Source organism: Fukomys damarensis, unplaced genomic scaffold, assembly GCF_012274545.1.
Source record: "Fukomys damarensis isolate Sample0158 unplaced genomic scaffold, DMR_v1.0_HiC HiC_scaffold_16, whole genome shotgun sequence".
In the NCBI taxonomy this organism is placed as follows: domain Eukaryota; kingdom Metazoa; phylum Chordata; class Mammalia; order Rodentia; family Bathyergidae; genus Fukomys; species Fukomys damarensis.
Window position 1 is genome coordinate 132,673,452 of NW_022900928.1, and position 26,962 is coordinate 132,700,413.

The following is a 26,962-nucleotide window of genomic DNA, read 5'->3' on the forward strand; positions in this document are numbered from 1 at the left end:
TTTTTTTTTTTTTTTTTTTTTTTTTTTCCTGGTAGCGGGAATCAAACTCAGGACCTTGAGCTTGCCAGGTAGCTGTAGCGCCACTGAGCTATATCCTTGGACCTAGCTTAATTTATTTTTAAAGATAACATTTGCCTATTGAGTTACACAAAATGAGGGACATATAAATAAGGTTAAAATATTGCAGGGATTTGCTTTACTTATATTTTAAGAGGTTATATATGCGTTTTTACACATTTCAAAAATAAATTATTTAAAATCCAGATGGAATTTGCATTTTAGCAGTGAAAACCCAAATCTAAGCTGCAGTCACTGAAGGGGAAGGTATGAGTCTAATCTGGGATAAATAGAAGCATCTCCTTTTGAGGGGAGTGTTAATTTACATTTTTATCATTTTAAAGGGTTACTGGAGGAATAATACAGAAATAAATCTCTGCAGGTTTAATTAGAAGATATCAAAGGGCTTAATTGTACCCGGTCATAAATCTGAAGGCTTATTTCCTAACTAATTTAGATAAGGTCACCAGGAAAATTAGTTTGGCCGTCTCCATTCGTCATGAGGACGGGCCTTTATGTGCTCGTGTGCTTCCCTGGCTTTCTGTCTGTATCTGGAGTAAAAGCATTCAGTGGAGGCATCTCCATTTGGTCTTCCTGATGCTTTCTTCCGGTAGCAAGGAGTGCCCTGGCAGAGCTTTGGATGTGACATGCATGTGGCAGATAACACACGCGCGTGCTAATGTATATGAAATGCTGAGATTATCAGTGGCTTGTGAGCATCTTCAAATGCTAAGAAAATCAGAGTTAAAACCAAGATAGTGGCTGTGGGGGGCTGTCTTCCAAAATGTCCGCAGGTAGCAAAGATAAAGTCCTCGGCAAGGACAGTGGTCTTGGCTGTGGGGTAGGTGACAATGGAAAGCTTCCATTATGGCCTCACTGCCTTGCTTTTGAATGAGCAGTTAATAAACAGGAGAGTGGTTAACTTAGCCTGCACCAAAGTAGAAAGAGATCACTGCTAAATTGAGTGCTCACTGCCAGTAAACAGGACATTAGAAGGGATATGAAAGTGACCTCGATTTTCCTGCTTATAGAAGCCCACATTAATGTCCAAACACATCATATTTTCTAAGACCTAACATATTTTATTTAGACAAATTGTATTCAGTCGAATTAGCAGTATTGGTCCTGACAGGGGGAGATCCAATTGGCCTGTGCTGTTGGCCAGGTCAAGGCTCATGCTAAAAGGAAGTTATTGTGTTCTTTGAGTGCCCAGAATAGGAGCCAGAGTCCCTTTCCACCTGCCCATTTGGTGCTCGAGAAGTCCTACATGTATTGTGTGGACATCAGGGCTCCTGTAGGAGGAAAGAAGGAAAGTAGTAGGAAAGGTATTTGAGATAGAGAACAGGGAAAAGGCCCAGGAAACAGAACAGCGGGGAGTAAAGGAGCATGGGACATGACAGGGGCTGAACTGTGTTCCCTTGTGAATCTGTACCCACAGTGTCTCGGCCTGTGACCACACTTGGAAGTAAGGTCGTCTGCAGATGTGTTTAGTTAGGATGAGGTCATTAGGTTTGAAAGCCAACAGAACTGATGCCTTTATAAAAAGGGGAAATCTGGATACAGAGAAAGATGTGAAGCGGGAGAACGCTATACAGAGATGAGGCAGAGACCAAAGACTGCCAGGTGCCACCAGGAGCAGGAGGGACTGGGAGCAGGTTCCGGCACTGGTCCAGAAGTGATCCACCCCGCCCTCATCCTAGCCTCAGACACCAGAACTGTGAGCCAGTAAATTTCCACTGCTGAAGCCACCTCACTTGCTGCATTTACTATGGTTGCCACACTGATAAAGAAAAAGCAAAGTAGCAGAAGAGAAGCAGAACACTAGAGCACAGTTAAAAGGTGATGAGAAATATCTGCGAAATACAAATGCAGGCAGCCTCATGTTTCTTCCCGTACCACCCAACACAGCATTAAGCAGGAATGAGGAGCGGGGCGTCTATTTACAAATGCTAGCTGCTTAGGTGAATCCTCAAGGACAAGGGGTGGAGGGCCCTCCCATGGCCCAGCACAGGTGGCTGGTGAACCAGCACCTCAGCACTGCAGGTGACACTTGTGCAGCACCTGCTTGGCAAGCTGGTGATCCCAGTGTTTCAGGTGTTTTCCAAGCGCATTCATGGAAACCATAGCTTCAGGGACTGGACTGTGACCTGCTGAGTCTCCCACTCCTGGGGCAGGTGATGAACGCAGAGTCAAAGGTGAAGAACAGGAACTGGATGTGGGTCCATTTTCAACTAAGGGCGGCAGCTACTGCATTGTGGGTGTGGCAAGATCACTCAGGAGTAGATTTGTGTTTGCTCTCCCTGTGTTTCCTGTGATGTGTACAGGGCAGGAGGCGTGACTGAGCATCGGTGGTGGTGATGGGAAGGTGGGACTGCAAATCATAAGACCCTGGAGAGAGTTTTCCCTGGTCTGCTGGAAATGTGCAGGCTACAGCCAAGGCCTTTGTGTCAGAAGTCCCTCCTTTCTCCTACTGGAGGGCTCCCCACACTTATTTGATCCCAGTTCCCCCAATGTAGGAAGTCTGCATGGCCTGTTCGGAAAAGATTACCGCATGCTGAGGACCTCAGGCTATTCCACAACCAGACATTGGTTGGAGGAGCAATGGACCACTGAAGGGCTACCCAGAGAGCAATGCCCTCTGCAGCTGGCCAGCTCCTCCTCATCTCCCCTGAGTGCAGGGAGTGATGGGTAGGATGGTAAAGTAGCCTTCTCCCTGACCAGTCCTGCAAAGAGGGCTGAGCTCAGATTGAGGGAAATGAGGAAGCACAAAGACATGGTCCAGGAGAAGACTGTGTGGTCAAAACTCCCCACGCCCCTGCCAAAGACAGGGTTGAATGGGCTTTCTTAAACCTGCTGGATGAGCAGTCTAGTTAGCAGCTGGGTTTGGGGCTTGAACAGGTTAAATTCGGCACCTCTGGCCAGACTACAGGATGTGCTGTGTCCCCTGAGGAGGTGCAGGACTCGACCTTTCATGCTCTTTGCTATTTGAGCAGCCCCTGGGGCCACTGCCTGCAGGTGACACAGCTACCAAAATGCCCATGTCCTACTTCTACTCTGTAGTTGTTTTTACTCACTAGCTGAGATGATTCACCACAGAAAACATCCCTTGCTTACTTCTTGGTTACCTGGTGGTATAGTATACATGAAACATGGAACAAATGCTGGATTCTTTTTATTCATCAGTTTTCAAGATGGTGAACTGGTTTCTGGTGAAGCTCAGAGGATGATCCATTGGTTTCCTTAATGTTATTATGAACTTGTGAATAACAACATATTTCATGGATTTCAAGCCACTGTATTTCTTACCCTCGGCACAGCTCACAGAATCCCAGTTTTGGGCAGAGGGAGTTTCTCCAGCTTGGCTCCTGGAGGTTCTTGCCATACATTTAGTTCTTTCTGACAGTTCTTTGCCATCTGATAAGAGATGACTGCTTCAGGGTTTTCTCTGTGTCTTGTGTCCCTGTCTGAGACAAGTCATTTCTCCAAGAAATGTTGGTTTCTTGGGTAATAAATAGTGTTTAAGTCTCTAATCTGAAAATCAGGGTTTCTCATGGCTAATGAGGTGGTCACTCATGCCAGGCATTGACACTGGACAGCGCTGGAGCCTTATGTCCCCTGGTAGGCCTCAGAGTCACTCACAAAATTCCTAAGAAGTTAACGATCTAGACCACCCCAGCATGTGTGTGTGTGTATGTGACTGTGTGTGTGTGTGTGTGTGTGTGTGTGTGAGAAAGAGAGAGAGAGAGAGACAGATGACAGACAGACAGAGACAGACAGAGACAAAGACATGCTACAACATCAGTCAGAGCTGCTATTTCCAGCTCAAATTCAGGATTATAAGTTTATACCTAACCCTTTCTGTAGTGCATACAGACTTTCTCTCTTCCCTGTGAAGAATCTTAGTTTTCAAGGACACAGGGACAATAGACTACCATGATTTCTCATGTGCTTTATCCCATGTGACATGTGCACACGTGTACACAACCACACAGGAACAAAAACACTGCCAGTTATGATATCTGGCAGCAGTGACACTCTCTGTGGGTCCTGGGTCTCCTTCCCACATCCTGTGGTTGCTCTCTGGCTGCTGTCTGAGCACACAGCCATCCTGCCCATCCTCATGCTCTCTCCCCGACAGCCCTCACGCCCTCTTGGGTTTATCTAAGGGCATGCTCTGATGCTCACCACCAGTCTTGTGCCAAGGCCTCTGCTCAGTTTTGATCACCTGTAGGTTGGGTTCACGGAAAATATTCTGAGGCCTTGCACATTATAAGTTTGTGTTCTGTACTACTAGAAATAAATTTGGCTTGGTACAAAGATCCTTGGGTCCTATTTAGTTTCCTTGAGTGCTCGATAGCTGCTACTCTGTTTAGCCTTGATAGGAAGTGTGGCTGTTGGAAAATCTGATGACAACCCAATTTCCCTTCCGCTGTAAGTAATGCAGTCTCTGCACAGAAGCCCGGAGATACTTGTATTAGAAGCTATCTTGGTGTTGGTTAACCTGAGTCAGCACCCTCAGGTATAAACCTTGTTTCATGCGGATTTAGTGTCTTTTTAAAGAAACGCTCATGAGGTCTGGCTCTCGTGTTTGTTCTATTCCTGTGCCTTGGTTTTCTTCAGTGTGTTGGTACAATAGATCGTAGTTGGTTCTTTGTCCTCGATATTTCACATGTTGTTTCAAATCTTTTATTGTTTTATTTCTAGTTTGACTTAAAAAATGTCCTTTCATCTTTTATTTCTCTTAAAAGTATTGTCTGTGGTCTTTAGTCATTATGACTTAGTTTTTAAAACATCTCCCCATATTTGTGGTATTTCTTAAGCTTTTCTCCACCTCGCTTCTGAGTTTTTCTAATTCTATCTCATGCTGTTCGTACAGGTCATCTATAATTGTCTTAATGTAAATTAGTTTGTTTTGATGTAACAGGTTCCAGTAAAAACATGCTCAATGAGGCTGACATTTTGGGATGTGAATTTTTCCCTGTTATTTTTTTCCTGTGCTAATTCAGTGTGGGCTTTGACCTTGGGCTCCTCCCTCTCTGAGCTCACGTGAGTGAATGCTCCGTGCTTGTGAAGGTTCCATGCATGTTAAAAACACGGTGGTTTGCTTTTCGACACATGCCGACTCTGTTCTCCTCTCCAACTTTTTCGCTGGGCCTTTCCCTGTTCCATCTTTAGTTTGTCTCATTAAATTTCCATCCCGCTCTCAGAGTCTTTGCGCTGCAGGCTGCTGGCCCCCATGCTGCCTGTTGGTCTCCACACTCCCCTGCTGTGGACCTGGGTGACTCCTCCCCTGATTTGGCTCCAGTTCTCCCGGGCTGTGGCCCTTCCTGTGAGTGTGTGCTGCTTGTGCCAGGCTCTGCGGTCCTCTGGGCCTTCAGGGTCCTGGTGGCTTGAACTCGGGGGCACAGGAGTGAACTGAGCCATTGAGTTTTGGTGTTAAATGTGGGATTTGGGCTTTACTGTCTGGTTGTGCTATTCTCTGTGTGGCTGACTGGGAAGGATATACTGCTGTCTTTCAGGCCAAGTATCTTAACTGGGAACAATTAAGGAAAATATGGGCAAGGTCAAAGTGTGCCAGACTTTGGGGAAATTTGATTTTTTTGCCGGCGGTACTTGGGATTGAACCCAGGGCCTTAGCACTGAGCTATATCCCCAGTCCTTTATTTTTGATTTGGGACAGGGTCTCAGAAAGTCACTGAGTTTCCCAGGCTGGGCTTGAACTTGCAATCCATCTGCTTCAGCCTCCCACAGTGCTGAGATTACAGGCCTGTAGCAGCACATTCACTGAGAATTTTTACCGGTTTTGTTAGATTAGTTCATTTTCATTTAGAATCACTTGTAGGTAGTTGACCTTTCCCTTTTGACCTTGTTTTGAAGCTGCTACTTGAAAAATGAGAGGTCACAGAAAAAGTGCAGAAGGGTAAGACACTAATAAGGTGTCCAGAAACTAGTCCTCAAGGAGCTATTGAGAACCCACCACAGCAGAGGCCCTGTAATAAGCATGAGACACTTCAGTTGAGAGATTCAGACCACAGCAAGAGACAGTTATGTTGGAAAATGTCATTTAAAAATATTAACAGAAGTAACAGAACAGAATCAAGAGAATATGAGAGAGAAGTGCCATCACTTGAATGAGGGCCTGTGGGTGTGTGTAGCGCAGTGGCAGAAGGCTTGCCTGCTATGCACAAGGCCCTGGGTTGCATCCCCAGCACCACAAAAGTAAAATAAGAAACACAGTAATAATCAGAAACTCCAGAGATAGCCTGGTAGGGGCTCTTTCAAGCCCCCACAACTGGAAGCAAAGCTCTCTCAAAGGGATCACAGTAATCACCCTTTGGTCAAGGGCATTGCTGTCACAACTCACAAGCTCAAACTGGGCCAGCAGGGACATTAGAGTGAATCACGACAGGGACAGTGTAGAATGCATCTACTCAAAAGAGAATCTATGTGTCCAGCTTGGTGCCAGCACAGTTTCTCAGAAGGTCCTGAGCTTCCTTACAGGAGAATATGCGCTCTCTTCCATGTGGAGGAGTAGAGGAGAGAAACCCAATTTCCCCACCACCCTAGCAATAGCAGGTGCAGGCTCAGGGCATCACTGTGTACGAAAAAGGTTTGTGTAGAAGATGGCTGGGGCAGAGCCCCGGAGACCCAGGTGGCACTTTGTGGGTGATTCCCTGATTGTGAAGGGAGGGAGTCTGGGGACAGCCCCAGGACACATGGTTCACCTTCCAGTGACAGGACACAGTGGTGCCCAAGTGGGGAGCACTGAGAAGGACACACTGGCACCTGTCAACCTGTCACAAATGTTTACTGTAAATCAGATAATGGGGAAACCATCAGGGGACAGTCTGTCCATCAGCTCAGATTCTTCCACAGTGGCAATGCTGTGAGGGGCTGGGAGAGGCTGGGAAATGGTTTCTAGATGTACAGGATTAAGGGAGAAGAGAGAGATGTGATCACACGTATGTCCTCGCTGGGACTCTTCACTGAGGAAGACAAACTGTCTCGGGGACAATGGTGAAATAGAATATCAGCCGTGGATTAGGTGAGAGCGTTTGTATTAATGTTAGATTTTTCTGAGTGTGACCATCCTCTTGTAGGAAATATTTTTTTCATGGGAGTGGGCAAAATATCTACATTAGGATGGTAGAGTTTGGGGACATTTTATGCTTTAAGTGTGCTTTCAGGTTGTCACATTGTTTTTATTCTAAATCAACAGAAATACATTCATGAAAACAGTGATAACAACTGTTCTCTCTGTTCTCCTGCCACTTCTGTCCCTGCCGCAAGGTCCTTTCAGAAGGAATTGCTCCCTTAAGCATGATGGATTATGGAGTTGCCATGAACAATCCTTCATCTCCTTCAGTTAGGTTAGGCGGAAAGAGTGCCCCATGAGTTGGCATGGGGTGCGAACACCTGTAATCCCAGCTCTCTTGGAAGCTGAGGATCTTATGTTTGAGCCCAGCCTGGGCAACTTAGCAAGATCTTGTTTGAAAACTAAAAAACTATAAAGGGTTTGGGATGTAGCTCAGTGTGTGTGGGAAGGCCTTTGGCTCAATGCACAAGAAACAAAACAAAACAACAAATGGAATGCACCAAGGAAATTGCTAGCAGGTTAAAAAATCTGCTTCTACCGCATAAGAGAGAATGGGACCATCATTGTGAAGAGAACCCTTGAGTCCACAGCAGCACACTCTTAAGTGATTCAAGTTAATTCAGTCTCACCGACATTCACCAGCAGATGCCCCGGGCCAGGCCTTGGTTTTGTATGAAACACATTTCCAGCTGGTGGGGCTCAGGACCCGGGGTGCCGGGTGACACACACACGCACTGCCCTTGGGTACCTACCAATGTAATCGGACAGGTTGACCTTCAGGGACTGGATCAGCAGCCCTTCCTCCACCAGCTCCTTGTACAGAGATTCAATGGTCCTGGGGGGTAGCAGAGCATGGAACTCCATCACACATGTGAAATCCACAGTGTTTTTGTCAATCGCTGCCTATGCAAAGCACTCAGGCCACACCCATTTCAAAGTGTGTATGCAGATCAGCATGGTGCAGGCCTGGGTGTCCCCCCAAAGCCTCATGCGCTGGCAGGCAGGGCTTTAGGGAGGTGGTTGTGGTACTCATCAGAGGAGGGGTCACTGGGGCCGTGGCCGTGAAGGGTCCATCTCCCTCCCCGGCTCCTCCCTTGATTCTCTCTGCTTCCTGTCTGCCCTGTTGTGAGCAGCTCCTCTCTGCCATGCTGTCTGCCTTTGAGCCAGTGGACCATGGACTGAAATCTCTACATCGTGAGCCAAAATAAACCTCGCTTCTTTCATTTACGGGTGCTGTATATTTTGTCCCAGCAATAAGAAAAGTGACTAAGACACAAACAAATGGATTTTTAAAGTGTTTCTACAACTTGAGGAGAAATTAGGCTTTTACAAAACATACTTTCACTGACCCATGTGCATACTGGATGTTTCTTATTAATAAGAATTATATCTCTGGGTGTCTGAGAGTAGCTATAACTCTACAAGTCTTCATGCTGGCACAAATATGAATTAGAAATTACCCAGTAATGGTAACGCAATGGGCCTATGATTATCTACTCAGTTAGCATGTGCGAGCCATAGTCGATCATTAATCCTTTGTGAAATATGTTTCCTTTTAATGTGATGGTAGAATAGTTTAAAAAAAATATCTACAAGGAACAAAAGCTTACACTGGAGATCATTCTTATATGGAAGATAAAGCATCTGAAGCTGTGCGTGATGATGTTTCGGGAGGGTGATTACTTTTTGGCAGGGTTTACAGAAGTCAGAATCAGGGACAGGCTCTGGCATCTGGCCGGTACGCTGCTAATTTATACCGACTGGAAAAGATACCGAGTATCCCGCTTAAAGGTGAGATCCCCAGTGCAACCGACCGGAGTTTGGGGGAATTTGGATGAATAAAGCTCAAATATCATACAGTGTGGTCCTCGGAGATGCTCTCTTTACTTTTAAGGATTACTTGTAGTGGAATGTGGGCCAACAATACCTGACCATGATTAAGGAAATACCACCTACGGTGTGTTCATTTGAATCATTATTTAATATCGACACAGAACATAGGAAAAAAGGGACATGAAACTGAAGACCATTCCCTAAAGTTATCAGAGCAAAATAGATTAGGAAGCCCCCACCACAAACCTCTATTTGGAGTTTTTCCAGGGAAATAAACTTTTGTTATAGAATAAAGCATCTTCAAATCTAAAATTGCCTTCAGCTAGGCTAGAAACGCTGGCAAGAGAAACAGAAGTTGTCTCACAGTGCCATGGCAGAGCTACCCCGAGCGGAGAGATATAGGGTCTTTAACACTGAAATGCAGTCTTTCAGGAATGAGATGCCATAAAAATAAGCACAAAGCCCAGCCCTGTGCTGGAGGCACAGGGGGGCTGCCTGCAGCTGATCTGTGGTTGCTGCCCGGAAGGAAGCTCATGCCCGAGCACAGTCACATCCCACCTTCCTTATCCCCGAATCCCGAGTGTGGTCCACGCTGCTTAGCAGTGTCTTATTCCTTAAAGCCATGCTTTCAGTGGAAGGAATGCGAGTGAGTCATTTAACTAGGGGGTCGGGGGCATCTGGAGATGTGGGCTGGCTTTGTTTTGTCATCTCTTCACTCTCTTGGGAGGCATGAGAGAACAGAGGAACACAGTGACCTTAATCACCAGCTCCAGGACCCCTGTGGCACTGTGTGTGAGCGAGCAGGATCCACCACCGGGGATGGCACTGCGGATCCCCACGTCCCAGGAGCTGCCCTGAAGCTGCCAGGTTTGTGTGCAGATATGTGCTTGTCCCGGCAACTGAGACTCCGGGTCCCAACCTGAACCTGTCCCCAGACACGGCAACCTCAGCTAGGACCCCTGCCCGTCCCTGAGGCCATCCAGGGGCTCCTGAGGTATCCATAAAGGGGACCTTAGAACTCTGCTCCCACCCCTGCCCTGGAGAGTACTATTTATTTTTGTCAGTAGTGGGGACTGAACCCAGAACCCTTTGTACCAAGTTGTATGCCCGGCCCTCTCCTTCTCTTTTTAAACATTTCGACATGGTCTCACTACGTCAGTAAATTGTCCAGGCTGGGCTAGAACTTACAGTCCTCCTGCCTCAGTTTCCCAGAGTGCTGGGATTACAAACAAGCTTGTATCAGTAGGCCTGGCTGCTACTTATTTTTAGTATCATAGCACAGAAGCTGAGCACCGAAAGTCACAGGTTCATGCTGCCCCTGAGGAAACTCAAGGAGGGAAAGACCTTCTGGGGTCTCCTCAATCCAGGTACCTGCTCCCTCAACAGGGGGGTGGGGCAGGGCTGCTGTCTGCCTGCAGGACCTCAGCCTCAGCATGGCCTCAAAGGTCCCACCTGGAGGTTATTTCCTAAGCAACTTCCAAAGAACATTGCCCCCCCTCCCACTCCTGTATGAACGCTAAAACTTACAAAGTTCCAGGAACTCAGAGGCAACGGGCACTGAGGTGTTCTGGGCCTGGGTTCTATTTTTTTTGGGGGGGTATGGGGGCTTGAACTTGGGACTTTGCACTTGCAAGGCAGATGGTGGAACCACTGAGCTAAATCCCTGGGCCCTCTGGGCCTGGGTTTTTGCTGGGCATCTCTCCAACACCGGCTCCCAAAGGTGCAGGGAGCCAGGCATTCCTGCGGTCTTCCCCACCCTCTGCCCTCTTGGCCCCAACCGAGACAGCATGGCCCTCACCTGTCAGCTGTCAGGTCCTTATCCTTCTTCCCTCTTTTCCCTTTTTTGGTTTTCTTCCCTTTCTTCAGCAGAAAGAAAATGGAAAGAATAACAGTTTAGTAAAAACAAGCAGGTGGACCATCCCTGAAGTGAGCTAAGCAAACTCTCTTTGGGGTTGCAAAACGGACAGTGGACTGGGTGACCCTGCACTTGGGCTGTGGTGCTTTTGTGGCTGAGGCTCGTGGGGCCAGAGGGAAGGTCTCCACAGTGGAACCCACCTGGGGCCAGATTCCTAACAGGCCCTGAGCATTCTGCCCCTTTTCCTGGGCTCTGGCAAAGGCAGAGGTTAGAGCTGTATTTGGCTCTGACCCTGCTGTGGTCTCAAGTTTGAGTGCCACAATTCATATATTCACTCCTGATCCCCGAGGTGACAGCATGAAGTGGTGGGGTTTGGAGGTGGTCAGGTCACAAGAGCTCCGAAGGCGTGGATGGGATTCATGTGCTTCCAAAAGAGGACAGGAGACTCTTGCTCACCCTTCCTTCCTGGAAAGATGTCGGGAAGGGGAACTGTCCTTGAAGCAGAGGAAAACAGGGCTCCCTGCACAGAGCCCTCTCAGCCCGTGGTCTGGGACTTGCCAGCTCTGGATGGTGAGCAGCAACTTTCTGTTCTTTATACATTTCCCTGTCTAAGACATTTTGCTACAGCAGCACTAAAGGACTACAGCAGTGCCCAGCTATTTCTCTCTCAGCCTTGGGGCCAGGCAACTGTTCACCTTCAGTTCCCAAGGGACACTTGTGACAGCCCGGAGGGATGTGTCCCAAATGCCATCTTTGAAGCAGTGCTGACTGCTTTACAGTTTTATTAAAATATCCATCAATAGCTCCCATGACCCACAGGAAGAGGTTAAAATTCTGCTGCATTCAGTTTTCACAGCCTCGTTTCTATTCTACTTTATCTACATCCTCTTCGACCCCAGGGTCGAGGGTTGCTGCTCAGCCCCAATTCTGGTCTGAGAAAGTTGATCTTATACTCAGAATAGGTGCCAAAGCAACACAAGTGTGAAGAAACTACTGCAGCGAACAGAAAAAGCCCGTGGGTTCAATGGCTGGGTTGTACGATATTTGGATGTTTATTCTTTTTAATAAAAACCTGTTTAGCAGCATGGCTACACCACCCCGCCATTCCCACCAATACCATATGAAGGATCCAGCCTCCTGCATCCTTTATTTTACTGTTATTTATAACTGGGTTTTCATATAAGGGAAACCATCCAATTTTTCACCTTTACGGCTGAATAAAATTCCATTGTGTATATATACTACATTTTCTTTCTTCATCTAGCCATTGATGGGCATCTAGGCTGTTTCCAGAGATTAGCACTGCTGTAAACTTGGGTATCACTATCAGTAGAGTACGGTGTCTTTGGGGGGACATGACAGGAGAGGTATAGGTGGGTAAGTGGAATTTCTAATTTTAGCTTTTTGAGGAATCTTCATACTGGTTCCATCATCACTGTACTAATTTACGTTCCCTCCGGCAGTGCAGAGGTTTCCTTTTGCCTACAATCTCTCCAGCATTTAAAATTTTTGATGACAGATATGTTCTGGTTACTAGCTCTTTGTCAGAGAGGAAGTTTGCCCATACTTCCTCTGTCTGTAGCCTGTCTTTTATTTCTTAGCAGGCCTTTCACAGGGCAAAAATTTGTAATTTTGATGAAGTCCGAAATTTCCTTCTATAAACTATGCTTCTAGTATATTACTTCTAAGAGCTCTTTGTTGAGCCTTAGGTTGCAAACATTTTAAAATATATTTTTCCTAAGAAAAAATTATTTTTGGTACCAGGGATTGAACTTGGGACCCTGTGCTTGCAAGGCAGATGGCAGAACCACTGAGCTAAATCCCCAGCCCCATTTCCTAAGAAATTTATAGTATAACATTGTATATTTAAATCGGTAGCCAATTTTGTATAATGTGTGAGATTTAGGTCAATGTCCTTTTCTTTTCTCGTGGTTATTCAATTATACCAACCTCATGTATTCAAAGGTATCAGTCTTCCCTGAAATTGCTTTTCATCTTCAGTAAAAATCAGGCATATTGTGTGGGCTTATATCTGAGTTCTCTGTCATATTTTATTTCTTTCTTTCCTCCCTCTTGAAAGCAACAGCACATAGTCTTGGTGACCATGGCTATGTTGAGACAAATTCCCTCTATGCCTAATTTGTTGAGTTTTTATTGTACAATAATGGTGAATTTTGTCAAATGCTTTTCAGCATTTTTTGAAATGGCATAGAATATCAGTGTGATCTAGCATAGAAATATGATTGGCATATATGGAGCCATGCTTGCGTTCCAGATCATGACGTGTAACTTTTTTACAGCTTGGCAACCTTTTGTTGAGAATATTTACAACCATATTCATTAGGGATATTGATAGTTTTCTTTTACTGTAGTATTTTTATCTGGCTCTGCTTTCAGAGTGCTGCTGGACTCTCCTTTCCTTAAGAAGCTGAGAATCATTGGTGTTAATCGTTCTTTACGTGTTTTGTACAATTCACCTTGTGATAAAATACAGCAAAGCCATAGTCCGTGTTCATACAGAGAAATGAGACCTACTCTGGAGGTCCCAGAAGGCCTTGCTGGAGAAGGAGGCACGGCCTGAGTCCAGTAAGATCTCGTTCACTAGGCCTGAGCTGGGGGACAGGAGAGGAGAGTAGGGACAGAACTTCATGGGCAAAGGACTTGGGGTAGACGGCGGGGGGCAAAGTGCCTCTGAGAGACAGTAAGGCAGGTCAGTGGATGAGTTGTAGGCAGGAGGAGAGGGCAGCAGTCAGAAGGGAATGGTCCCTACAGACCCAGCTGAAGACTGTAGTCTTGATTCTCAGGGCACTGGGGTTCCAGGGCAGAGCTGAAATGGGGAGGGGCGTAATCAGAGCAGTCTTTGAGAAAGACCTCTCCAGGTCAGGAGTAAGCTCTGGTCTATCCCTTGGACTCCCTTTGCTCCTTCTATACTGCATTTGCTCCCCCTGTGGCTAGTGGTCTTTCTCCAGAGGGCGCTTGGTGTAGTCAGTGAGTTTTGTCCTCTGCCATTCCACCCCATCCCTGTCCCGTCTTGCAGGTTCACCCTCAGGGGACCCAGGCTGGAGAGCTGGGCGCACAAACTCCCTGTGACACATTTAGCAGCAATCCCTCGGAGTGCCCTGGCACCCACTCTGGCACAGCATGACTGTACACGGGCGAGGAAGCCTGCTCTGACCCGGGCAAGGCTGATGCTGGGTTTGTAGGCAGAGAAAAGCCTGTTTTCAGCCAGAGGGGCTCAGCTACTTCCTGTTTTAATTTCCCATTTTTATGCAGCTCAGTTTTCATGCTCAGTCATTAAGAAATAGCTTTTCTGGAGAAAAAAACAATCACATGCATGGAGCCCATGGTGGCATCAACAGATACTCCAGAAAGAGGTCAGAACATCGAGAGAAGGGACATTAGTGACACGTGTCAGAATAGGGCCGCTGGGAACTCAGCTGACTTCAGAATTCAACCCTAAAATCCAAACACCATGGATGAGGACAGTCACCTAAGACTATGTGGCCCTGAGTTGGCAAAACCAGTTATCGGTGCAGCGGAACATGTGAAGAATGGTAGGAGGCGACATGTGAGTCCCAGGAAGACTGTCCCTGTTGTGGGACCTGCACCAAGCCCTGCAGAAGCACAGGATGCCCATGTGCAAGCCAGTGCCAGCAGGGAGAGGGACTGGGCTTTCTCTTCTGAGCATTCCGGCCCGCTAGAATGAAGGTGGAATGGGGAGTCAGAGTAAATGGAGCTGAACACAGGGATGCAGATGACTGCCCCACACCACTGTGACGTGGACTGGGACACTCAGAACTCGATTCAGCTGGTTCCTTTCGCTGCGAACCCCCCACCCAAACCTGCTCATTGCTGTTGGCCTCCCCTGCAGAGCCACCCGCAGGAGAGACTAGGGACATTCAGGGCATGCGCTGCAGCTGCTCCGTGGGGCTTGGGTGACATGAACCTGCAGCTGAGTGGGCCAGGAGAGGCCAGCTGGGGGGAGTGGGCCATACGAGTCCACAGCCCTGCAGGCCGAGTGGTGGACCAGCAGAGATACAGGGGGTGCCATGCTTTCCTGTGAGGCATCCCGAGCACAGCCTGCTGGTCTTGCAGGCGGACCTCGTAGACCTGCTGTGCCTGGGCAGGGGCTCCTTTCCGTTACTGGGTCCCCACCCCCATTCGTGCTTTACCTTCTTCCCTTTCTTCCTGCCTTCTTTGACCGGAAGTTCCTTTTCTTTGTTCACTGCTAGTTTTAAGTTTTTTAGTTCCTGTCTCATCAACTCATCAACCTAGGTGGGTACAAAATATAGGACTTTTAAGTGACTTCTCATGTCTTGGGTTTTCCTGGTGGAATTTGAAAATCATTTAAATTCTGGGGTAGGTCATTAGTAGGAAATTGTGAAAAAGCAAACAACTTTTTTGTTTTTTTTTTTTGAGACAGGGTCTCATTATGTAGTTCAGGCTGGTCTTGAACTCACTATGTAGTTCAGGCTGGCCTTGAACTTGTGATGATTCTCCTGCTTCAACCTCCCAAGTGCTGGGATTTTAGGTGTACATCATGGTAATAACTTATTCTTGCCATGGGATGAACGTAGCTGTACCTGTATTCTTATCTCCGACTCTAATTCTTTCCGCTTCTCCTGTTTGATTAGTTCTGGATCATATTCCTGAAGGAAATTCCAAGATTCATCTTTATTCATCCACATGTCTATATTCCAGAGGGAAAAAGGAAATGGAAAATAATTAAACATATAGGTTCATGAAAGCGGTTACTGTGATACAGCGTAAGTCTAATCTTCTCCTATTGCATAGAATAAAAGTTTGAATACAATAAGCTGGAGAGGGAGGGGATTCACAGGTACAACTCTATAACAACTTGTAAAGAAGAAATTGCCAATGTGAAAACATTAGGTAAAAAGGTCCCATACAATCAGTACCCTTCTAAATGACGATAATGTGGGAAAGCAGCATGTTAATGGTGGGATTATACAATCACAAGTCTATTTTACAATTTATTTATTACTTGTATTATTCCTATGACCCACTGTGGGGTGAGAGATTCTGTTAGCTGTTTTTTTTTTTTTTTTTTTTTTTTGGTATTGGGACTTGAACTCAGGACCTCGCTCTTGCTGGGCGGATGCTATACTGCTGAACTAAATCCCCGGCCCAACAGCTCTATTTTTGAATTTCTTTTGGGATGGTTTTGAAATCACACGTGTTTTAAGCTTCTCTTCTGCCTTATTCTGGTGTTAGAGGGTTGGACCCAGAGGAATGTGATCTGAGCGAAGATAGGGCTAAGATTGTATCGTTTCAGTTAAGCTGAAGCAGAGCTCATTTTTCAGAGGGATGGGGGCACAAAATGTATGTAGAAGCGTGGGCAGTGGGGTCTGAGGTGCAGGAGTCCGAGGGTCTCCAGCTTGAAGAGGTGCCTGGACACTCTGAGAAGCGAAACCTCTTCCTGGCGTCTCTGTTATGTGATCAAAATACATAGTGAATGTTTAAATTTACAAAAAATCATCATAAAAGGCATATTGCTATTAACTCCCCACCCACATTTTCTCTCTCCCATCGAGCACACTCATCCCACCACTCTGGCCAGTGTCTGAAGTAACTCTGGAGTCCCCTTTCCTGAGCGTCTTTATGAGGTGTGATATAAATATGGTAAATGCTGCTGCCGAGTGTCATCCGGTGGAAAGGCAGGCTCGTGAAAACGCTATGGTGTTTTCATCCACCTTATCTTTGGGATCTGGCACTCTGAGTTCAGGCTCTTTCCTGAAGTAAAAATGGCCATGAAAGGTCATAGTTTTGAATGGATTCAGGACATCGAGGTAGCCAAGACAGCACAACTGAAGAAACTAAGGAGTGAGGACTTCAGAACTGCTGCAGAAGATGGACAGTGATGGGATAAGTGAAGCTGGGGAGTATTTTGAGGGAGATTAGTGGCAATATGTCTTTTACTGTAGTAAAAATTTAGACATTCACTGTCTTTTCTTTATTGTACTGCATAGCTCCTTCAGTCTCATTTCTCCCCAGTGGCTTAGAACAGAGATGTTTTCACTCCTCACAGGCTCAGCAAGGCTGCCGTCCACTGCCAGCTACCCCTAAGAGGCAGGACAACTCTCAGCCCTTGCACCAGGCTGCCTGCCTGGGGGGACTCAGGTGGCTGAGGAATGATCTTTGCATCCACTGGCCAGGATTGGGATGGGCATCAGAATCATAAGGCTGTTTTCTTCTGTCTCTCTGGGGAACCCAGCTTTCCTGGACCCAGGATCCCTGTCCAGAGGACCCCACTTTCCTAAAAGTCACAGGCCCACCTGCCCCTGCTATGGAAAGTGGAAGGCTGACCAAGGACTCTGCTTCCCAGACATGCAGAGGAGCCTGCTGGGGACCCAAGGCTGGGGAGAGGCAGCTTCTGACAACCATGATGCAGAGAGGACCCAAATTTCTCCTAGAAAGGTCACTGTGGACTTAGAAGAAGTAAGTGAGAACTAAATCACAAAGATGGTAAAATTTTCATCAAAGTAATTCTCCCATGTGTCCTTCCACAGACGGGGTGGCCACGAGAGCCAGGGGCCCAGAGCACAGGGGGGCTCTGAAGCTCAGAGGGTGTCACCGCCCCACAGGGTCAGGGAGCACGACCCAGAGGAGTGGGAGCTCCGGGCAGCAGACAGGTGGGGTGGGCATGCAGGGGGTGCCCAGGAGCCTACTGAATCTCTACTTTTGGAAATAGCCTTTCCTGGGCGTGCCAGGTGGCACCTGGGTCCAGGATAAACACAGTGCATAAACTGGCTTCTGTATCCCACTCAGAAATACTACGCGGCCTCAGTGTCATTTGAAAGTGTGCTCCTTGCCCAGAACCCTGCAGAAGGTGGCTTGTGTTTGGCTTGTAGATTTGTGAACAGCTGAAACACAGCTGAATTCTGGTGTTTCCATTTGAAGGTAATCACTCTTTTTTTTAAAGCATATTTTCTGAAATCTATATAAGCTTAAAGTGTGGGTCACTTTAAAACATTTGAATAACAGATACTTCTTTTTATGTGTTCACAATGGTAAGCTCTTCCCCTTGCAAACAGTACAAATGGCTTCAGTGTGTTATTTACTAACAGAGCTTCTTTCAAACAGATTTCCCTCTTGGAGGACAACAGCAAAACCTGTTAGTTTCACGAAGGCACTTTAAACCAAACAGCTTGTTATTTACAAGGGCTACTCCTCTCCTTCACTGCATGATTTTCCCTAAAATGGGGAGCACCTTATTCTGTAATAAAAAGAGTGCAGACTACTTAACAGGGAGGAAATCACGAGATGATTATTTATGGAAAAACAGCTCCAGTAACACATTCCCAAGGGGGAGCTGCAGATTCCTTGTAAAATAAAGCGACACAAGCAGCTTTTTTCCAACTTCTCCTTGAGATGGTTTCAGTGGATTGAGTTCTCCGCTGAAACTTTGCTTTTCTCATGACACTTTTGCACAGGCCACTGTTCAATCCCTTTAAGAATTTCATGGGCATTTATAAATGCAGGAAGCTGTTCCCGACCCTCAGAGGGCAGCCAGTGCCCCTCTTGCTCCTGGAGCGAGAGTGAGCTTTTATCCCAAGAATGTGAAAAGCGGGCCAACCCGTTCACACGTAGGGGAGGTGGTGCGGGAGGGCTGGGGGAGTTACTCTGAGTGATTAAAATGCTAATGTCGATTTGAAAAGGAAAACCTTTGCTTTGAAAGAAAAGAATTCTGAGATGAAGAGATCTGGCCCCTCTAAGGTAAGGAAGACCTGGCAGGAAACACCTCCTCCACTGTCACCCCAGTCTGCCCAGGAAGCCACACTTCATGCTTCCTTTCCCAGCCCTCGGGAAAGGACACTCCACAAAAGGTGGGATGGTTTCCAGAGTCTTCCTCGGAGGGTTGGCAGATTGCAGGAGTTGGCTTCCCAATAGGAACCTCCGATGTTTCTTAAAAATGTCCCCCAATTGTTTTAGATTTTGTCAAAATAAGGCACACATATTGTCTGCAACAAATCCAGAGTGCTAAAAGGAAATAAATAAGTCCGCCCGCCCCTGTTGCGCCTCTGGATGGCATTTGTTCTCATGTCCAGGCACTCACTACAGAAGACAGGGAACAGTCAGTGGCTGAATCCTGACTATCTGGAGCCCCAAGGAGGAGGCCCAGGCCTTGGAGGGACTCGGGACTGTAGTGGGCCACAGAGAGCAGGGGCCTCCGCCCAAGGCCAGGGTGAGCACACGGACAGCAGCTGGCCGGGGAGGGGCAGGCCTGAAGGCGTTCTGAGCAAGGCCACAGACTCCCTGCACTGGTCTAGCTTGGCCAAGCTCCCTCAGCTAGAGCTTGTCTCTTCTCATCTCTGCCCTGTGGCTCCCAGGGCCCTTCCTGATTCATCCATTTCAGACATAACCCCTGGCGTCCAATGGCAATGACAGAAGAGGAGGCTTTCCCTGTGACCTCCTGCCTCCCTGGGACAGCAGATGCCAAACCCTACCCGTGTCATAGCTCCCTCAGGGCTACACCTTGGCTCAGCATCTCCTGCACTTGGTACCCTCCCTGCCACCGGTGGTCTACAGAAGAGCTTGGGGTGCCACCTGCATGCTTTTCTCATTTATAATGAGCACATCCAATCTACAACTGTATTGATGTTGCTCAGGATGGAGACTCAGTGTACTGGGCTGAGAGCGGAGTCCACTTTATTCAGTGACAGCGCCAGTGCTGTCCTGAAAAGACCAGGGCAGGAATGAGGTACTTGACGGGCTGGTGTTGGGAATATACTTTCACGTCCTCACTGCAATTTCCAGGAATCTCCATTGGGGCACTGATGACTGGGGTCATGTGGATGGGTATTTCTGGGCCAGGATTTGTGCTGAGGGTAGGGTGGGAATAGAGGAAATGGCGGAGAGTTCCAGCAAATTATAACGGGACTGTCTGAATTCATGTACTCTTAGGTCTGGCCAGATCATGGTCAAGGCAGTCATGTTCAACAACGGACAACAGAACTATGTGACTTACTCTAATAGGATGAAGACGTTTTTCTGTGCAGATGGCATTGATTTTTGCTGCATAAACAGTCTAGGAAATATTGCCTTCCCTGCCACGAAGCAAGCAAATGGTCAGCTGAAGTCTCAGGCGTTCAAAACACAGGACAGAAGTTTCTAATATGTTCTCATCTTGTGTGAGTCTTGCTCTTTTTACCAATGATATGACTTGTGAATCCAAAAGGAATCAGTGACACAACAGTGAGGTGTGTACCTAGGGCCCCTCTCGACCGGGCGCCCGGGTCCTCCCGATACTTGGGCACCAGGGCCAGCGTGCTGTGCTCGGTGGACAGAGCGCCGCCTTGGTCACCCTGATTACTCTCCCAGACTGACCTTTGTACAAGTTATTTCCTTCCTGCAATGACTGAAGGAAAACACTGGGAGACATTTTCCACACTTCATCTTCTTCCTGTCAGAGGAGAACAATGTTTCTGTTAATTACAGGCATGGTTTGTCTGCCAAGGCCGGACGACACAACACACATACACTGTAGTTGCCAGGACCGTGGCTGGTGTCACGAAGGTCCCACCCTGTCCTCCCACCACCCATGGCATGATGGTCAGGCTCCCTGAGGTGGCCCTGCCCGTGCTGCTGTCTGTCCTCAGTGCCCTCCTCGCAGACACAGCTCGGGTTTGGTCCTGTTCTCTTGTCTGGCTCCTTCCTTTCCCAAAGAGACTGAGTTCCCAGCCCGAATCCTGTCTGTCCTGTCACCCTGCTTGGAGCCTCTCCCTGTCCTGTGCCCTGATGTGTCACTTGCCAGTTCCAGGTTTTTGCCCATACCCCGCAGCGTCCCCTCCTCTTGCGCACCTGTCCCCTCACTGAGCCCAGAAGCCAGTTTTGGACCACAGCCTGGTGTTGGGGGCCTGGCTTTGCAGCTTTGGGGTCACATTGGAGGGCACCGGGATTACAGATGGCACCCCGCCCACCCCGAGCCTGCATAGGGGCAGCTCCGCTCAGAGCCCAGGCAAGCGCCCACCATCTCCACCCTCCATGTTCCTCTGCTCCCCACCCCCCAGTGTGAGACCCCTTAGAGGGATTACAGTCCCCAAGGTGACATGGATGGCATTGTTGAGATTGAAGAGATGTCTGTGCAGCTCCGTGGAGGCACCCAGGACCACGGACTGTCCACTGTACAGTGGCTCATTTTGTGTTTTGTGAAATTCACCTCAGTACAAAATCATTACAGGGCTGGGGGTGTAGCTCAGTGGCTGAGTAACTGGCAGCATTGCCCAAAAAATATCACATGTTCATCCTGAGGATCGCTCACTCACAGCCCGATGCTCGGTGTTAGCATCTGGAAGTGAGTCTTTTAGTCAACTGCGATCCATCTCTGCTCTTAGAAATTTTTAAAATTTTGAGGCAGGGTCTCCTCGCTCAGTTGCTCAGGTGTCCTGGCTGGGCTCATGCTTTCGGCCCTCCTGCCTCAGCCTCCTCTCCACTGCTCCGCACTGTGTCACAGCCTCTCTCCCGACTCGCACCTGTGCTCACGTTCTCCCTGGAGCTGACATGCGGGATGAGAACAGGCTCCCATGGAACCGTCTAGCAGTACATCTCAGCGCCAGCAGTCCTGGGCTGGCGGGCACTCAGCCCCGGCAGGGATTGTCCACCACACAGCCTGGCAGCTGGAAAAGACGCCCTGGCGGCACCGGGGCAGGCTCCCTTGGGTATGTCCAGTCCAGGGCTGCCCACGCTGCCTCCTACATGAGCAAATCCGCCCTGGTGGCACTGGCTGCCAGCCACTTCAGAGCGAGAGCAGCTCTGATAGAGTCACAGCATGGCTTGGGCACCTCCAGGGCTCCCCGGGCCTCTGAAATCCGATGCCTCCCCATGGCACAGTCAGTGACCAGCAGGCCTCCAGGGCTGGGCCTCCCTCTATGTACCCCGATGTCCATCTGTGCTCAGCTGTCCTGACCCTGTCAGACTCTGCTTTTGGAGGGTCTCTGAGCTCTGGGACTCCACCAACAAGGGGTTGCCAGGCTGCCAGTGCCCGGATGCCCCCGCCCTCCTGAGGTTGCTGGAGAAGGAGGAGGAAGCGTGAAACCAGAGCCCAGGCTACTTGTGCTCTGGGGGCTCTCAGGGTCTATGAGACGCGTTGGGTGGGGGGACCACCTTCCTGTGGACTGGCAGAACCCTCCCCAGACACCAGGGCCAAAGAAGCTCCCTGCGGAAGAAATGCTTCCCCAGCCCTCCGGCACAGGCTCAGTGATGGTCCCACTCTTGCTATGAGACCAGTTTGTGAGAAAAGCCTGCAGGAAAAGCATGGAAAAGACCTGCAGTGGGTAAGTCACATCCTGGAGGAAGCAGGCATTCATGGACAGAAGAGGAATTCAGATTGACCCTCATCCATCTTCTCACGGACGCCGTTTCTCCTTCTCTCCATTCTCCTCTCCCCTCCCTCCCTTCTCCTCTTTGTTTTCCACCTCCCCAGGTCTCACTAGGGACTCATGGGACTTTACTGCTTTTTGGCCAACGTGCTATTGTCCATTATTGGCGTTTTTGCTTTTGGTGCTCAGATTGTCCCACACTGGTCACTGCAGCCCCTGCTGGTGGATGATGCTTTTGTGCACGGATGAAGAAGAGGATGAGGGGATCAGATGGACCCAGGCAGAGACTCAGAGAGGAGGCAGGGAGGGCAGTGGCCTTCGTGGGACCTGGAGCCATGTTGGAGAGCAGGGCCTTGGGGACTGCTGTGGCTGGATCAGGGTGCAGGTCTGGGGCGGCCCCGGGGCTGCCCCCGCTCCAACCAGAGTCCTTTCCGGGGTGTCTGTGTCTCTGGGCACACTGCTGGCCGTTTGTGTGGCTCCTGAGGGGCCCCTGGCTCCCCCTCTGGTCCACCACCTGGCTCATGTGTGACAGAGGCCTGGGCACATCCACAAATACTGCTCTCAGAGCTCGGCTTGTACAACTCCACCTGTACATATTCATCAACGTCAGCTTCGTTGGGGGGGGTTCTGCAAGGTCAGTTCGGGAAGCATCTCATTCTGATGACTCAGAACGGCACATGCTAGACATCCCGTCATGTAATCGCGTACAGATTTCCAGGTGATAGTGGTGTTAGTGCTAGTTATGCCAGACTCTCTTTTTTTAAAAAAATATACTTCTATTAGTGCCTATTAATTTTACAAAATATTGGGTTTCAGGGTACATATTTCCACCATGTCCATCCATCTGGCTTGTACCCCTCTCCTCCCTCTTGTTCCGTTCCTCTTGTTTCCCTTCCACATTTCTGTCATCTTTTTAAGATTCCACATATTAGGGAGGACACAGGGTGCTGGTCTCTCTGAGCCTGGCCAATTTTACTCAGGACGATGCTCTCCAGCTCCATGCATCTTCCTGAAAATGACATAGTTCCATTCTTCTTTACAACTGAATGACAATCCATGAAGAGAGACACTTTATAGTGTCATGGGAAGTTTCCGCTTTCCCCTTTACTTATATTTCTGTCTTTGATAATATCTAGGGGTTTACTGGAGGACAATGTGCTGCCCCACTGACCACTGATGGGGAGGAGGATTCCATGAGGAAGTCTGACTCTGCCATCTGAAGCTCAAAGTCTTTTTTTTTTCTTCCTTCAGGAAGCTTTTACTGTGATAGGGTCATAGAAGTACACTGAGCAAGTGTCACCCCCCTTCGTGGTACCAGGGATAGAACCCAGGGCCATCACACTGAGCTACACCACCAGCCATTTTTTAATTTCGGGACAAGTTCTTGTTGAGTCACTAAACTGCCCAGGCTGGGCTTGAACTTGCAAGCCTCCTGCCTCAGGCTCCCAGGGTGCTGGGATCACAGGTGTGCCCTTCCTGATAGAAACGTCTTAGCCTTGTGGCTGGAGGTCACCCTGACAGAAGGAAGGCCCATCTGAGGAGGACAGGGACCCCAGCCACTCAGACGCCTTCTGAGGAGACTGAGGAAGGACTTGGCCTGTGGGCCAAGAGCCTGGACTCCAGCGTAGGGTGGCTGGGCTTCCTTCCTGACCCTGCACACTCCCTGATGGCCCAGACGGGCCTGTGCTTCCACCCAGCCAGCCCAGCGAGGCCCGGGGAGTCTGGGCTCGGACCCTGTGCACAGGGCTGCTGGCACCTTCAGCCTGCAGTGCTCACCAAGGGCAGCACTGTACAGACAGCAGCCAGGTCCTCCTTGCCACCCTTGGTTTCTCCTGCTGCCTCATGGCAGAGCCGAGTTGCACATTGTGCAAAAGTGCTTGTTCATCCCACAATGGGCACCATCGCAGTGCCATATACAACTTAAGTCACAGCAGGACACCAAGCACACCATCGCCTCTGTCGGAGGAGCTCTTTGTTACTAGCTTTCTTCTCATGGTCCGTCTGGTATATCACAGCGCAGATTCAAGGACTTACGCATTTTTCCCTGATGAATAGGTGTAGCATGACCTTCAGTTTTGACTCCTGTCTCTTTTGTTGGTATGGCTGACCGCCTAGCTTTCTGACTTTGAGTTGATTTGATAATGATAGCACCTGTGCTTACCTGTTCAGGGGCAAATCTCTCCTGAGGGTCTTGCCAGTTGGTGGCGCTGTGGGGATGCATCCTGCAGCTCTGCCACCAGGGCTGCCCAGGTGGCCCTCAGGCCTCCTGCAGTGGGTGCTCTCTGACATACCCTCGGGTCCCCATTTTGCCACACCAGAGTCCCCCTGCTTCTGAGGCCTGCTGGAGTTGCCTCTTAGCAGGAGGCCCCCAGATCCTGGGCTTCCATGTGATTGGCACATACACGTTCCCCTCTGGACACTGGGGTCACCTTCCAGCTCCTACCCCTCTGGCTCCAAGAAAGCTTTCCAGGTTCTTCTCCTCCTAGACTATCTTCTCCATGAGCGTTCTGGCTTACCAGGCTTACTGGAATGGTGCTGCTTTAATGATTACAGGTAGGGCCTTGGCCGGGTCCCTCTTGGACCACAGTTATGTCTCCTGGACATTTCCATCACACCTAGAACCTGAGAGTTGACAACATCCTCCCGTGCTTTCCATGCATGTGCCATGTGGACAGATCTTTCTTGTCTCTGAATTGTCTTGCAGGTTTTGTATCTCTATTCCTAATGTCTGGCAGAAGTGCTCCCCGGGCCTCTTTGATAAGTGCGCTGATCCCAGTCACGAAGGATCCTCACTCAGTCTAGTTACCTCCCGGGCCCCATCTCCCTACACATCTCATTGGCCGGTAGGATTTCCACACGTGACTTCTGGGAAGACACAAACGTTCAGACCAAGCTCCTCACAAACGTCGGTTTCTCACATTTGCTCTCTGGCTGGCTCTATGTCCTTGAGGATGGTGGTTACACCCGGCTCAATCGCTCACGTCTCCGTGCTCCCCACACTCGCTGGCTGCCCAAATAACGAATGCATGAGACTGGCGAGCTCTTGTGTCCTGACCTCCTGAATGGACTGTGCGACAAATGAAGCTGCTGTGACACTGAAGGCACGACTGGGGAGATGGCCACAGGGGTACACAAAGTGCCCCCAACACCGGGCTCCTCCTCCAGTGGAGCACTCTTCCTGGTACTGCTCATCGAAGTCCTCCATGCTTTGATTTACAACCAACGGAAGCTGTGTTTCTACTGTTAAATTTTGAGACTTCTTCTTGTAGCTGAGGCATCAGTCCTTTGTCAGATAGAGAGTGGGAAATATTTTCCTTTCAGTTTATAGCTCGTATTTGTACCCTCTTTATTGAGTCCTTCACAGAGCAAAAATTTTGAATGTGATAAAGCCCACTTTGTCAATTTTTCCTTTCATGGAGTCTTTGGTCAATTTTTCCTTGTGTGAGTTTTTTTCTTTTTCTCTTTTATTTTGAGATGGGGTCTTTCTTTAATTGCCCAGGATGGCCCTGAACTCCTGGACTCAAGGGACCTCCTGTTTCAGTGTCCTAAGTACTGGGATTCCAGGCTCACTACCCTGACTGGCCATACCCTATGTTTGGTGACAAATTTAAAAAATCTTTGTCTAGCTCTAGACCCAGAAGGCTTTTAAATATGTTTTAATTTCAGATTTCATATCTTTATGTTTAAATCCACGATGCATTTTGAGTTAATAATTGTGTAAGGTGTGAAGTGTAATGAGAAATTCATTTTTTTTGGCTATGGATAAAACACTCAATTGTGGAAGCTCATCTATGATTGTATTAATACATTTTCCCTTCCACTGGCTCTGAACTGAACATGAAAATGTTTGGGCTGATCTGTTTTCTTCGATCCTTCTGTGTATCTCAGTATGGGGGCTGGTCTCCAGATGGTCCTAGATAAGGAACTGACAACTTTCGCATTTTAATTATTAGGATGCTTTGCTAAATCTCTTGATGCTATGATCAAACAAATAGAAAGACTACTAATCACAGATATTTTATTTTTAAATGCTTTTGTGTGTTATTATAGAGATACAAACATGACCACTGTACCCTTTTCTCCTTCCCCTAGCCCTGCAATAAATTGGAAACCCAGAGACAAAGATTCACTGTAAAACTCAAGTGAAACAGCAGCTCTCATGGCTTTTTGTGCCTATTAACACTTCCTTTTCATATGTATGCTTATTTATAACTCTCTCATGGAACTGCTTCTCTGCCTTTGGCTAAGATCAAGTGTAGTAACTCTCTCATGGACTCGTAGAGCCTTCAATTTTCTACCTGTGTGGTATTTTGGAAAGGGGTCCATTTTCTATTCAAACAGGTGAGTTGAAGAGGTGATCCCATCACTTTTTAATACGAGGTCTTCCTAAGCATTCAGACTAGCCATTGGTGAGTAGTGACTGGCAAGATCACCTGGAGAATAGTCTGAGCTAGTCACGGGGAGACAGCTCAGGTGGGGAAGGTGGTATGTGTGGAAAGTGAGTGGGCCCCTTTTCCTCTTCCCCTACTTTCCCTCTCACCATGGTGGGTGATGCTACTCCTTCAGGTCAACATATAGTCTCACGCAGTGATCTGAATGTCTCGGGAGCCAATCTAGATGCACTGGGGTTGATTCTAGAATATGATTTTAGAGTCTATTGGAAAGATAGCCTGATCTCCAGAGAGTATGTAGTAACACAATTTAAGCATAGTAATCAATTTTATTAGTGATTATCTCTTCTTCTTCCTCTCCCTTTTTTTTTTTTTTTTTTTTTTTTTTTTT

General features: G+C 48.2%; 1 protein-coding gene across 3 annotated transcripts in view; it reads right to left on the reverse strand.

The window, feature by feature from the left end:
• The window catches only part of Iqca1 (IQ motif containing with AAA domain 1), a 125,196-nt gene that overhangs the window by 30,697 nt on the left and 67,537 nt on the right, over positions 1–26,962 (reverse strand). For all 3 annotated transcript variants that reach the window (XM_010626120.2, XM_010626119.2, XM_010626118.2), the window contains 5 exons: positions 20,190–20,265; positions 15,425–15,531; positions 15,014–15,112; positions 10,785–10,846; positions 7,906–7,988 (listed from right to left, as the gene is read on the reverse strand). In XM_010626120.2, coding sequence (XP_010624422.1) covers positions 7,906–7,988; positions 10,785–10,846; positions 15,014–15,112; positions 15,425–15,531; positions 20,190–20,265 — 427 coding nt within the window. The remainder of the gene's footprint in view (positions 1–7,905; positions 7,989–10,784; positions 10,847–15,013; positions 15,113–15,424; positions 15,532–20,189; positions 20,266–26,962) is intronic.